This window comes from Truncatella angustata, assembly GCF_020726525.1.
Source record: "Truncatella angustata strain MPI-SDFR-AT-0073 chromosome Unknown BKA67scaffold_5, whole genome shotgun sequence".
In the NCBI taxonomy this organism is placed as follows: domain Eukaryota; kingdom Fungi; phylum Ascomycota; class Sordariomycetes; order Amphisphaeriales; family Sporocadaceae; genus Truncatella; species Truncatella angustata.
Genome location: NW_025763385.1, coordinates 87,554 through 101,042, shown reverse-complemented (window position 1 = coordinate 101,042; position 13,489 = coordinate 87,554). Strand labels below are relative to the sequence as shown.

At 51.0% G+C, this 13,489-nt stretch overlaps 4 protein-coding genes across 4 annotated transcripts; 3 read left to right on the top strand and 1 right to left on the bottom strand.

The window, feature by feature from the left end:
* Window positions 1–1,817: 1,817 nt before the first annotated feature.
* Window positions 1,818–4,752, top strand: BKA67DRAFT_659214 (fungal-specific transcription factor domain-containing protein; the record flags this gene model as incomplete). The annotated part of the gene is made up of 3 exons (XM_046107411.1): window positions 1,818–2,005; window positions 2,350–2,374; window positions 2,473–4,752. The coding sequence occupies 3 exons, from the start codon at window positions 1,818–1,820 to the stop codon at window positions 4,750–4,752; spliced, it is 2,493 nt and encodes an 830-aa protein (XP_045956785.1).
* A 2,283-nt stretch (window positions 4,753–7,035) lies between these two features.
* On the top strand, window positions 7,036–8,131 carry BKA67DRAFT_624385 (Ctr copper transporter family-domain-containing protein). Its single transcript, XM_046105523.1, has 4 exons — window positions 7,036–7,313; window positions 7,423–7,748; window positions 7,819–7,911; window positions 7,985–8,131. Exons 1-4 carry the CDS (start codon window positions 7,167–7,169, stop codon window positions 8,031–8,033), a joined length of 615 nt encoding a protein of 204 aa, XP_045956784.1. The 5' UTR covers window positions 7,036–7,166; the 3' UTR covers window positions 8,034–8,131.
* A 223-nt stretch (window positions 8,132–8,354) lies between these two features.
* On the bottom strand, window positions 8,355–10,657 carry BKA67DRAFT_292431 (uncharacterized protein). Its single transcript, XM_046096020.1, has 3 exons — window positions 10,249–10,657; window positions 9,231–10,082; window positions 8,355–9,164 (listed from the first exon to the last, which is right to left on the bottom strand). The coding sequence occupies exons 1-3, from the start codon at window positions 10,278–10,280 to the stop codon at window positions 8,534–8,536; spliced, it is 1,515 nt and encodes a 504-aa protein (XP_045956783.1). The 5' UTR covers window positions 10,281–10,657; the 3' UTR covers window positions 8,355–8,533.
* Window positions 10,658–10,741: 84 nt separating this feature from the next.
* BKA67DRAFT_566738 (uncharacterized protein) lies at window positions 10,742–11,449 on the top strand. The gene is made up of 2 exons (XM_046102920.1): window positions 10,742–11,005; window positions 11,065–11,449. Exons 1-2 carry the CDS (start codon window positions 10,827–10,829, stop codon window positions 11,252–11,254), a joined length of 369 nt encoding a protein of 122 aa, XP_045956782.1. The 5' UTR covers window positions 10,742–10,826; the 3' UTR covers window positions 11,255–11,449.
* The last annotated feature ends 2,040 nt before the right edge of the window (window positions 11,450–13,489 follow it).

Genomic DNA, 13,489 nt, shown 5'->3' with positions numbered 1-13,489 from the left:
CCGGATGTTCCGCAACTTCAATTGAACATGAACTGATCTCAAATGTTAAGTCACGAGGTCGTGGGGGCATATGCAGCTCTTGAAGCTTCGAGTTTCTCAACTCATGATGCGAAATACTGTTGGTCCGTCGGGGTCAGATCGCCCGATAAATGGATACAGTTTAACGCTTCTCCCCGCCGTGCGGCTTCAATTATCAGATTGGCAGTCTTAGCAAGTGTCTACTGTTTGTATCCACTGCATCGGTCCGTTCGCCAGGAGCAGGAGTCCCAAGGCTAGATCTTCGTCTTGCACCCCGTGGCATTTCAGTTGTTCTAGAAACAGTCCCTAGCAGCCATTCGTGGCCGGGCTAGAAATGTTCGGGAGAGTTTCCATCGCAAACCATCCTGCCAGAGTATGTATGCATACCTGCATGTTTATTACAGGTCGCTGGCACCCGGTTGCACTGAACGGCGCTATCCGCATGCCGGCAGTCTTGTTTCCTTTGGACCCTTTGGAGATAGGCAATCAGTCAAAACTTTCCGATGTCCATGCATACAGCAGCTTCATGTCGTGTCTCGCAACAGAGGCTACCGGGTAGAAGGGGGAAATTACACACAATTGGCAGTATACAATAGACGACTTAAGCTCGTTGCCCTCGTTTCTTGAATAACTACTGCTGATCGTTATGCAATCAACTGCTAAGAGCAGACCCGGAGCTGACTCCCCCGTCTTTACCGAGGTCTCCGGGTCAGCTATACCGACCAATCATGCACCAACCAGAAAACGATATGTGATGTCGAAATTAATCAGCATCATATCCCTCATGCCTAGGATTTATCAGCTGAAGCAACCTTGTGCCTTGCATAAACTTGTAATCTCGAATAAAGGACGACCAACTCCGAACTTTTGTTCAAGGCGTGATCCAAATGATATGCGGAGATTAAGAGAAATCCCACCTAGCGCCACACGTGAGCCATAACCCCAGATCTCCAACGGATCCAATGGTTGGAGTGGTTCATGATCTCCGCACCGGCTGGACAAGCTTCCCCGCACCAGTACAGGGAACAAAATGGGAGGGCCAAACTCTACAGAGTCCAAGCACTTCTGGTTTAGTGGTTTGTTACTTTATTTTATATTCATCTGATGCTGCTCCGACTTTCGATTCTCCTCTGATGCAGAGGTCCTAGATGGCTTTATATGCAGCGGAGTCGGCCACAGAGTGGGAATCGGGCATTAGGAACAGGCGTTTGGCTGTAGATCCGGAGAAAGGGATTTACTGAGGTCTTGATCTGGTTGGTCCTTGATCTCCAATGTTCACGGAGGCTGCCATTCGATACGATGCCAGCTCCGGACTCCCACCTCTGCAAAGGCTATGCCGCTCAGAGCTAGGTATCGTGTAACAGAATTTGCCAATCAAAGAGCGGCCAACGATCTCGGATGAGGCGAGGCGCCGTGCGGGCAGGTTCAACTCGTGAATATTAAGAGAAACCCGCCCACATGGTCTCCGTCGTCCGCAGACCGCTGGGCGTTGGCGCTGGCGCTGGCGACCCCCCTGTTCTATGTAGCTGTAGCTGTCCCATGTCCCGAGGCCTTGCCCACAATAAAAAATCCCCACGCCCCGAATCTCCATCTCCCACTCTGCCCAACATTACCCCGAGCTCCCAGTCTCATCGACCGCGACGGCTGCGCGCAACAGAGACAGCCCGAGGGTTATGCTGCAACCCGTCCAATGTGCCATTGCGCTTGCACCGAGACAAGAGCTAGTGTCCCAGTGGTTGGACTGATCTCGAACCCTAGAAAGAAGACTTACAAGGTCGCCGCCAGGCCAGGCCCCCAAGATGCAGCCTGTCCAGCCTCTGAATGGCACACACCAACACGTGTCGCCGCCACTTAGCCATGGTAAACAGGAGTACGACAGCGATGATGGCAACGCTGGGAACAGCGGAGATGAAAATGACCCCGAGGATGATCACGATGAACCTGATACTGCACGCAGCGGCAAGCGCAAAAGGCCAATATCTGTATCGTATGTGCTCACTCTCACTCATATTACTCAACCCTCATTATTCCTTCTTACCCCAACATTTTGGCCTGAACCCCTTGCTTTTTTTTCTTACTCTTTCTTCTCCTTCTCCTCCCTTTCTTTGCTTTGCTTTGCGCCCTTACCTCGTATGCATCCGCTTCCTTGCTGTCGCGTCCTGGATGCCACAATTGGCTTCCCCCTGGATGAACCGTGGGCATGTCGCCGGAACCATCCCGAGGGAACTCAACACGCCCGACCTCTCCGCAAAAACACCACTCCGATAACTCGGACTCTTCAGACCATGAACCCGAGGCGAAGAAATCTGCTAACGCTACTCTTATCCCCAGGTGTGAGCTATGTAAGCAGAGGAAGGTAAGCTTAGAAACGGCACTTTGTACTTGAAATCACGCTGCGCGCCAGAACCACCCAGTCAGCGCGGTAAGATATAACACCACTAACTCCGGCCGTAGGTGAAGTGTGATCGTGGTCAGCCATCATGCGGATGGTGCAAACGAAATTCAGTGCCGTGCGAGTACCGGGAAAGGAAGAAGCCAGGGCTGCGGGCGGGTTATGGTAGGGAATTGGAACAACGTCTCGACAAGCTTGAAGAAGTTCTCCGGTCACACTCGGAGATCTTACAGCACAACTTTATGAACAATGGGCCACATAATGTTGCGCCAAGCGTACGTACCAGCAACCCGAGCGTTCCCAGCGATTCAGGGACTCCTCGGGAGCACCACTCAGTATTTCGACAGAACGACCCTGTAAGGACACCGCGGGCAGAGACAGCCTTGTTCTTACAAAAGCCGTCCTCGTTCATGCCCGTCACGCAAAGCACCGACTTTGGATTGCCGCCACCCACACCCTCAATACACTCCATGCCCGACGCATTCCAGTCGCAGATGCCCATGTCCGGTATATCACCAACAAACCAGCTGCCCGCAATGCCGCCCAGTGCCGCGACGCAAGAATACTACGGCAACCAGCCCCTCCAGTCGCCCAGTGTGGGTGTTACACATGGGCACATGGCAGACCAGGACCTACCCCCATACGACCTGCTGTATGCTCTGGCGGATCTTTACTTCAAGCACATTAATACCTGGTGTCCCATTCTGCACAGAAAGACGACACTTGACACCTTATTTGGCAGCTCTACCTTGGACGAGACTGATCGAGTACTGTTACATGCCATTGTGGCCACCACCTTGAGATACTCTACAGACGCCAGATTGACCGAAGAGAGGAGGCGGCATTACCATGGCATCTCAAAACAACGGGTATTGCTATACGGAATGGAGAATTCATCTATCAAGGCCTTGCAAGCTCTTGTGATTCTTGCACTCGATCTCTGTGGAGATAGCAATGGGCCGCCGGGATGGAATATCATGGCGCTTATAACCCGATCAGTAGTCCAGATCGGCCTGGCTGTCGAGACTACATCGTTCTCTGTGTCGCCCAATTATGCTTCCATTTATACGCTCCGTGCGATGATCTTGCCGGAATCGAGGGATTTCATCGAGGACGAGTCCCGGCGAAGACTCTTCTGGATGGTTTATCTACTGGATCGATACGCAACGCTCGCCACTGCATTTGAGTTCGCGCTGGACGACAAGGAGATTGACAGGACTCTTCCCTGCAGAGACGATCTCTGGATGAAGAACCAGAGAGTAGAAACTAGGTGGTTCCAAGCAGAGGACCATCCTACTGATCTACCAGATCATGACATAGACAAGCCGGAAAACCTCGGCGCTTTCTCATATTATATCGAGATTCTCGGCATACTGTCCAAGGTTCACAAGTTCCTGAAGCAACCGGTGGATATCAGCGCCCTGAGTGACGTTGAACAATGGCAGATGAAGTATAAAGACCTTGACAACCTCCTTACCTCCTGGAAATTCGGTCTCCCCGGAGAATACGGCAATATGGCCAAACTCTTTCAACCAGGATGTGGTAAAACGATGAACTGTGGATGGATCATGCTTCACGCAACTTACCATACCGCAGTCATCAGATTACATTCTTCAGCCGCATACCCCACCACGCGATCGCCTATATTTACGCCGTCCTATTCCGCCAGCCAACGTTGTCACGGAGCCGTCGAGAACATCGCAGCACTCGGGGAGTTTGTTGTCCAAAACGGAATGCTTACCAAGCTTGGCCCGCCTTTTGCATTCACCCTCTGGGTTGCGGCACGTTTGTTACTCGTGCATGGGTCCACGGTTGAGCATAAACTGTCACCTCAAATCGCTTTCCTCGTGGAAACTTTGAGGGATATGGGACGATACTGGCCAGTTGCCGCGAGGTACTGTCAACTTCTGCAGCGTGTGCTCGACGAGCATAGCGACAGCGAGCGAGCTGTTGGCACGACGGGAGAGAGGGTCACGCCGTCATCGGTCAGGATACTGGCAGATATGCGAAGAACGGCATTTGATCTTGATTTTTTAATCAGTCGGCAACCTGGCCATCTTGCTGGAGGGCCTAGTCGGATGCCTAGTGTGACTCCGGCCAGAACGCCTGCCCCCCAGGAGCTTGAGTACTTGGATGTCTTCGATTTTTTCAACGTCCCACGTTTGCCTTTCAACAGTGGTGAGAACCTACAACAGAACGGAAACAGCAACGAAATGAGCGTTGATCAGCATGGCCCAAATGGCGGGAACCCAAACGGCCCTGCGAATGAGTTCAACATTACGAACTTCATGGTCGATGCGAATAGCGATTGGCTGTTCAAGCAGCCTGCACTTAGTAACTAACTCTGCGATGACTTCACGAAACTTTGAAGCATTTACGGATAAGCGATGTGGTTGAATTAGGAAGGCGTTGTTTTAAAAAGGGGATTACGTTATACCCTCGTTCTAATGCAATCATGAATTTCTGCACAAGATACCAAAGACATTACTATCGCTGAAAGCAATATTGCTTCTGACTACTAGGCCATATTCACAGCCTTCATCACACGTGTGATATCTGCTTGCCCAGTGACATGCGGCCCCGCCATACTAGCCATCATCTACTACGATATATATCTGCTTAATCAACGCAAACCACGGACTAAAGCGTCGATCAATGCCAGAGTCTCAGGCTATCCCGATACGGAACCTTCCCAGGATCTCCTCCGGCTGGTTTCACCAAAAATGGGGCATGCCGATGGCAACATTCCAGGATGATGCCTATTTGGGTTTTGAGTGTACTATGTAGGCTCTGGAACGCAGACCCCATATTCACATATTACCGGAAGGGTAGCCGGTCCTCGGGTCGCGCTCAGCTATTGCTGGGGCGGTACCTCGTATTTCGTTCCCACGTCAAAAACGAAGCGGATATTCGAAGAAGGCATCCCTATTAAGAGTTTCCCGCCAGCGTAAAACCAAGACAAGAAGAAAGAAAAAAAAAGGAAAGAGGAAAAGAAAACGCCCGAAAGCTGAAAGCCCGTCATGGAGTTTGGATCGCTCTTGGAATTGACTTGAACGAGTATATCCATCGGGATTCGCTCGGTGCTGATCACAAGAAGCCACCCACTAGAGGTATCGACTGCAAGAGGGTTGGTCGCGTATCAGATACGGATGGGTTTTGGCGCGTTCATGGAGCTACACTAATTTCCCAAGCACTACGCACACCACTTCCTCAGGGGTCGACGTCAAGGCTGTCGAGGATGAGACGGCGAATTCCCAAAATATCAGTCCCAAAAGACCAGCTAATTTCAAGCGCGTGACCAGTACTGAGTTGAGTATCGGACATGGGCTACACTCGAATCAGTAGTTGGTGGCTCGGTATCTTATGACTGGGTTTTCTCACGTCGAAATTATCTTCTCGGTCGAGTCAGTTCGAAATCAAGCCTAACAGAAGGAAGTAGATAAAACAGAGTATACCAAGATCGGGTGACTGAAAGCTAGACGGCGAAGCATGTCTCAGAGGACAAAGGTGAGCTGTCTGATGTGAGTCCGGAGGAAAATGGTGGTATGAGGAAGGCTTGCTGATCAGTGCACTGTTGTCTGAACGAACGCATGGGATATTTGACTTCGATGAAGCTCACATTCGCGTCATGTCACGACGAGAAACGAAAGCTCTCCACAGGTCTTGGCTACTTCTGCTCCATCCCGAGCGGCTACTTGGTCTTACATGGTGAATAAACATTGCGAGTTGCTAAATGCAATTTCCGGGACTCCATCGAACCCATCTACAATAGGGTTGGACACTGAGGGGACCCGCTTCCACGCAACAACGTATAGGCCGCCAGGGTATGGCTAGACATTGGCTTGTAGTTTGCGTGACGGTTTGCAAACAGAGATATTTACCGTAACGCTCAAGGCATTAGCTCTACGAGAATCCAGGCACCTGGTGCGTCCCTGCGGGTTACCAGGGCTCCTATGGCATTTTCTCGTGTTAGCCTACAGAAATAGCCTCGCAGCAAACACAAGCTTATCCCTCTAGGAAACTTGCTCAATCGATGCAATCCAAACATCTCAAAAATGGCCTGATTATCTGTCCAATATTGGTCGATCCATACAGTGCAGGGCGAGTGAATTGTCCATGCACATGTAGTAACAGCCCGTGTAAGCGACCGTTTACTTGGCATGAACCACGCTGGGGATCCTCAAATCAGTAGACTAACCTTAGTCCATTCCCAATGTTCTGGGTCGCACTCTAACCTTATATGAGAGGCTTCAAAGCCCAAAGTCGTTACCGCTGTAGGGCTTGATGCTAAATGGTCTTATCATTAGGTGGTCTGACCCGAGGTGAGATTTGGGGGTTTTTTTTTATGTGCTCAAACCCGCGCATGCAGCCGGTGTGTGTATGTCTGTGTCTTATCACCCCTAGCTGCAACCAGCCTCCATTACCCAGCTTCCCGGTAAGAACCCGAGACCTGTAGCCTCAAACTGTGAAAATCGGATAGCACCGGTGTCGTGAGAGGGTTTTCGGGTGTGGTGAGCCTCTTGTATCTTCCTTGGCGAGCAACAAGTGGACTGACTGAATGCGTGAAGTTGGCAACAGCTCGCTCTCACAGCAACTGCTCAAACCCAGCTGGAGCCCTTTTTTTTTTTTTTTGTTGTAGCCGCCTTCAGACTCTTTGATAAAGAGCTTGAAACGCACACCACCAACCAAGCATTTGCATCACAAGTTATTTGTTTACTCAAGTCCCAAACAAATATCGAGAGAGAGCAAATCAAATATGGACATGGGAACCATGAGCATGGACATGAGCGGCACCTCGACCACGATGGACATGTCCGCAACGTCAACTGCTGCATCCGCAGCCGCGGCGACGACTTCGGCCATGTCCATGAGTATGGGCGATGGAAGCTCATGCAAGATTTCGGTACGTACCTCTCTCATCATATCTACACCTAGGACAATTCACGTCGGCCATCTTCCACTGGGGCCAGAAGCAGTATGAAGCTGACCGGTCGATGCAAAAAAAAATGCAGATGCTATGGAACTGGTACACAATCGACTCGTGTTTCATCGCCTCCTCCTGGCATAACACCTCGTCGGGCATGTTCGCCGGGTCCTGCATCGGCGTCATCCTTCTCGTCATGTCCCTCGAGTTCCTGCGCCGCGCCGTCAAGGAATACGACACCTACCTGATCCGCACAAACCGTGTCAAGACGAACCCGACTGCCTCGGATGGCAGTTCTGGTGACGGGAAGACAGCGTTCACCGACAACACTGGAGTCCGTCCCAATGTGTTGCAGCAGGCTGTCCGGGCTTTCCTGCACACGGTGCAGTTTGCTGTTGCCTATTTTGTCATGCTGTAAGTATGGGATGCTTCGGACTGCGCACAAGTCCATTCGAACCGTGGGATGCTGACGACAAGATTACAGCCTCGCAATGTACTACAACGGCTACATCATCATCTGCATCTTCATTGGTGCCTTCCTAGGTGCTTTCGTGTTCCAGTGGGAAATTCTTGGAAAGTAAGTTGCACAATACGGGTTAGGGTGATTTTATCTGCGCATATGAGCTAACAAGACATCCCTCGCTTCTCAGGGCATCGTCGACGAGTGCCACTAAGGAAGCTACAGTTTGCTGTGGTTGAATACTGGGTAATCCATTTGTATTGTAAGCGGCCCAGAACGACTGAAACCGGCAGGCGGACGGGGCATGTATCCGAATACGAAGCAGAGTTAAGAGTGGAAAAGCAAAAACCAAGTCCCATACAACAGGACGTACTTAATTAATCATGGCTCAAAAATTACATAGGCCCGTAGTCAAACGGAACGCTCAAGCTCAAATACAATATGCTTGTAAACTCAACTGGGTATCTATTGATGCGCCGATAATGCAATGTCGTGTTTGCTCCAGATGCCATAACCCGAAACGTGTCTCGGGATACCACATCCACGTATTTATGATTCAACGAAAGTCCAATCCACACTTCAGAAAACGGAACATCTCCAGGCAACGAGGGGAGGAAACCTCATGCCCGTAGTTTGACTGCGGTATACCTGCCAGCTACTAATGGAGCTGTGTTGGATTGGGAATAAAAGCTCTGCGGGCCGAGCTTTCTCAGTCGTTTCCTCATCGTCTGCTGCATACTTATACTGGGTATGCCCCACGTGTGGACGAATAATCCACGAAAAAGAAGTCTTCGGGAGCTAATATCTGCTCGGGACTCAAGGTCAGGTTGGCGATGGACTGTGAAGTTGGCACGGCTGCAGCATCTATCTCAGACAGGCTTTGATATGGCGTGCCAAAGTCCTCGTAAGCGTTCTGGGCAGAGCGGATGTATTCCTGCGTCGCGGCATTGAAGGGATGGGCTATGCAGCCAATACATTCACAACCCGGACCACAATTGCACTCGTGGATAGTACCCAAGCCAGTCGTATCACTAGCGCAGCCGCCCATTGGTACTGTGATGGCTGTGACGGGTGGTTGTCTGGGATACTCTGGAGGCGGTGCCACGTTCATGGGTGGCGGTTGCTGTACGACGTATACAGGACCTCCTGTGCCTGCAAACCCCACCGGCTGTGCTAAAGCACCAAATGGCAGGTAGATCAGCATGGCGGGTTGATTATGGCCACAGTTTGTGCATGCTGGAGGATGCGCTGTGATTGGTTGCATAGACATTTGTGACACCGGGCTCTGTACCATGACTGGAAAGGGGTTTCGGTTGGCCGTATCTGGTATTGTTTGTGGGATTGCCCCGTTCCGCGAGGATGTATTTTGTCTACGATATGGTTAGATGGCCATTTGGTTAAGGAACCGAGGACGTGTATGATTGACATGGTCTTACCTGTCCATTCTCAATCTTGGCGTCGTCCTTGACTTTGAACTCGACCGGGAGTGACCGGCGTAGGAGGAAGCACTGGACTCAGGCGAGGTAGTACCAGGACTGGGGGCAAATTGCGTAGTGCTACCTGACCGCGTCGAGCAGCAGCTTGATCGAGCCGGAACTTCATCATTTGTACTAGAGGAGCTTGTGTCTTCGCCAGACGTCCTTCCCTCAGCCTCATCGTCTGAGTCGCTCTTCTTGGGTCCTGGAAGCATTGAGTGCGCTGGTTGTGAGGGCTGAGTAGTTTGTATCGTTTGGTTCACCAACGGAGGCTGTGGCGTCTGAGGGGAGGAACCCGCAAAGCCCTGGAATGGATAGCCAATCGGGGCTTGGTTCAGAGAAGTGAAGTTCAAGTTCCAGGTTGTGTTCCATTGAGGTGCACCAGTGCCATTTAACGGCGTCAGCGGCGTTTGAGTCGCTGGGTTGGGGACGGGAGCGGGCGCCGGCACCATTGGGATGGATACGGTTGAGCCTAGGGGGATGTTTGCTGGTGAGGCGGCATGAACCTGGGCCTTGGGCTGACAACATGATGATACCTCACTCGGTTGCTCTTTAACAGGCGTCGCACTTCCGGGACGGGAGGCTTCGGCAGAGGTCTGAGTGATTGAGGTTTTCGGGGCTGCAGACTTGTCGCCAGCGCACTCGCATTTCCTCTTGCGAGGGATAGCAACAGTGAGGTCTCTGCATTCACAGTTGCTGCCACGCGGATGGGGGCATTCATTCAGCGGCCTGCCAGGTTTGCGAACAGGAACCATGACACGCTCACTGGCGTGGTTGCATGTTGTTGATCGGTGGCCCCGAATGCATGGCTCACTACATTTTGAGTTAGCAACTTGAACGAACGGGTTGAGACGCGGGCATCGAGGCAGAATGCGGTGGTTGCTGAGAAGATTTGCGCAAATCGGTGGAGATAGACAAGCCAGAGAGAGATAGAGACAGAATAAGAGAGGGAGAGGGGGGGAGAGAGAGAGGCACGCACCAGGCCATCTTTTGCCCATTGATCAGCGGCATGGCGGTCAGCAGACTTCCAAGAGTCTAAAGAGAAGGCTGCGACCAGTTATTCAGTACAATAAGATGCAAAATAAGCGTTTGTTCTCAATTCAAAGAAAATATTGCTTTGCTTTGCTTTTTGGGGGGGTTGACTCGTTGGCCTGTCGTTGTCTGATTCCCATCGGCCGAGACTGATATTCGATGTCGATGTCGATGTCGATTTCGAGATGGGATTCCGACAAGCACGGACAGAATTTGTTTTACGTTAGAGTTGTGGTACCAACAGGAAAGTGCAGTTCCAGTTCCAGTTCCAGTTCCAGTTCCAGTTGCAGTTGCAGTTGAAATCACTGTGACTCTTAGGTTTTGGTACCGTTGGCCACTGCCACTGCACACACCAAGGATTCAGATGATCCGCACCGGTTGGATCTGGGGAAAGAACAAGTCAAGAAAGTATTCTAAACACTGTGCATGCCCGCGCGTACCTCAGCAATGAAAGTTTGGCGGTTGCAAGTTGAGGTGAGAATGGGCAGGCCTGGCAGTGAGCGGCGATAGGGCCTGTGCTGTCGCATGCCAATGGAGTCCCGTCGACTCTTTTCTGGACTGGCTGGCCTCGTTTTGCTCCTGTTGGTGAAACTAACTGCTGTAGCCACTAAAAGTCCGACTGGAGGTCAGAGAGCGGTCCGTCACTTGGTTTATTCTCCGATGCCATCGGCTCGAACCACCGCTGAACGAAATTCTTTGCTTAACTTGGTAAAGATTAGCTGCGCCGGATAGAGATGGACAAAAGGGCCGTCGAGTTGCTAACTTCCAATTGTTTTGTTACGAAAATCATAGCACGACCTAAGGTTAGAGGGGGAGGGGTCCGGGTCCGGGTCTCGTTGAGATGGTGCAGAGAGGCGCATAATTGTTCTGTAGACTTTTACGTTTGCGCGTTCGCGGGAAAGAGGGGCCTAACTCCTTACCTCCTAACCCAGGCGTGTACAAGTACCAAGTAGCAGCGACCGGCGCCTGTAGGGTATCACCTCTAACTGTCTAGCTCGGCCTAGCAAAGATGCTCGTGACATGGTTCAACCCAGGGCCGGGGTTCAAGGTAGGGAGACACATCGTCTTTGAAGCAATCTGATCATAAAAGATGCATGGTCAGTGGCTGGCGCCTCAATTCATGCTGACCCTGAGCATCCAATCCATGCTGATATCTGCTGTGCCAGGTGAGACGCCAATCGGGCGTCGGCCTTGAGAGAATATGAGCAAGTTTATTTCAACGCCGCCAAGCCCCACACTATGCAGCTCCCAAGACTTGGCACTATACCTTCCGCATCCGTGGTCCTGGTAAGTGATTCAGTTTAGAAATTTGGCATTTTTTACATTCTTCGACACTTTGCTTTGTTTTAAAATTCCACATCTTCCAACAACTTTAAAAGCAGCCGGTCTCTCTCGTTCGCTTCTCGTGCTTACCGGCCAGGCCAGTGCCAGGCCTCGCATTGTGCTGTGTGCTTGTCGACATGGCGTCAAGATGTACTCCATAAACAAGTAACGAGAAGCCGCTTTTCCTGAAGCACCTCCATTCACCTGCAGCATCCATGGTGGAATGGAGTGAGGAGCCCGACGAGCCCCGCGCTGGTAGACGCATGCAGCCGCAGTACTAGAGCCGACAACATCCATACCTCGTTCACGAGAGCACCGCCAATAACCCGACGCGAATCATACCCGAGCCCCAATTCGACCTGAGCTATACATGACCCATCTGCGTCATAAGAGCGTCTGACTCGGTCCTGGTTTTCGACAGAAGGCAACTGCTTGGTCATGTGGAGGGCTCAGCCTGCACGCGCTATAACATCTTATTTGAGCACTATAATTACCTCACTATCTTGTTCAAGCACGTTGCCGACATTATACAGGTAATGTTTCAGAAAACATGTTTCTCCAGCTCGCTCAGTGATTCAGCCTGGGCCATGCACGACGCCTCTGCCGCCTGTCGTTATGGCCACTCAGCCAGAAAGAGACTATGAAAAATCAACACGCCTCACCCAGAGGACATCGCAGAAATATCTCAATCAAGCCTCAAAAACTCGTCATCAACGCTATGCCTTGTGAGCTATCAATCGTTACTGATTGCTCTGTGGGCAGATTCATTCCTATGCTGTTCATGTTCGTTCGGGCGCTCTCCACTTACTGTCATGTCAGAAACTCCAAAATCGTCATGATCGAGGCCAGAACTCTCAAATTCGGCCCAGCCAACAGGACGCTTATCGTACGCGCTCCTCGTAACAAAATCCGATGAGAACCTGTTGGCTGCTATTATCAACCTGTAATGCTCCACTCTTCTCATATTAGACACACCATGATAAAGCGGGATGCTACAATCTATCCGGACAGAGGGCTTTAACCAGTCTTCAAAATCGTCCTTTATTGTATGGTATACAATTCGTTCTCGAAGACTTCCGTGCAAGCCATCTATAAATAAGTGCTTCCCTATATCACTTACGGTGGCATGGCCTTTGCACAAGCAGCGGTTTTCAAGTAGAATAGATTATGCTGTAGGATCTAGGAAGCTGTCATTGTAAGGTTGGTAATGGTGAATTTGCTATCAAACGCAAGGAACTATTCTTCATATTAATTGTGATTGGCCGCGACCTCATCTCAGTGATAATGGCCAATCGTCCGATTGCAAGCTCCTGGACTGTATTTTGTACATTGTGTACTGGCACACTTGATGAGTTGTTTTGCGGGCGTTTGGGGCTTAAAGTCTGTCTATGCCCAGCATGCGCTGCCGCATTAGGATGAGGATTACTGGAGTGGCCAGTCACGACATGCCACCTGAGCGAGATGAAACTAGAATCATCGCGGCGATGCTTTCACCCTCAAAACTGCTCAGACAGCAGTGCTTCCGGTAGGGATCTCACTGGAGGACTTTCCGAGTATGTGAAATGTGAATCGCGGATAGCCTGACGCGTTCAAAGTCACGCGTGAACTTGTTAGTCTCGGGGCTGACTTGCCAATGCAGTAGAATTCGCTCATTCCCGCTCACGTATGTTGATGACCACATCCTTAACACGAGGCCCTTCTCATAGCGGTAGATGCGATGTAAATCATTGCAATTCGTCGAGTGCCATCTGGATCCCGGAAGGTTCTGATAGTGGAGCCCTTGAATATGGTATGTATAGCTAAATGACCGTCTGATGTCGGGGATATAATAGTGGCAGCTCAAAGTTCTATGGCACCACCCGAAA

Excerpts from the sequence above, each read along its gene's own strand:
- BKA67DRAFT_624385 (XM_046105523.1), top strand. The coding sequence starts at position 7,167 with ATGGACATGGGAACCATGAGCATGGACATGAGCGGCACCTCGACCACG. Across the intron at positions 7,314-7,422 it reads GAAGCTCATGCAAGATTTCG|ATGCTATGGAACTGGTACAC; the intron begins GTACGTACCTCT and ends AAAAAAATGCAG. Across the intron at positions 7,912-7,984 it reads CAGTGGGAAATTCTTGGAAA|GGCATCGTCGACGAGTGCCA; the intron begins GTAAGTTGCACA and ends CTCGCTTCTCAG.
- BKA67DRAFT_566738 (XM_046102920.1), top strand. The coding sequence starts at position 10,827 with ATGCCAATGGAGTCCCGTCGACTCTTTTCTGGACTGGCTGGCCTCGTT. Across the intron at positions 11,006-11,064 it reads GAACGAAATTCTTTGCTTAA|TTCCAATTGTTTTGTTACGA; the intron begins CTTGGTAAAGAT and ends CGAGTTGCTAAC.
- BKA67DRAFT_292431 (XM_046096020.1), bottom strand. The coding sequence starts at position 10,280 with ATGCCGCTGATCAATGGGCAAAAGATGGCCTG. Across the intron at positions 10,083-10,248 it reads AATGGGCAAAAGATGGCCTG|TGAGCCATGCATTCGGGGCC; the intron begins GTGCGTGCCTCT and ends CTCAAAATGTAG. Across the intron at positions 9,165-9,230 it reads CCAAGATTGAGAATGGACAG|ACAAAATACATCCTCGCGGA; the intron begins GTAAGACCATGT and ends ACCATATCGTAG.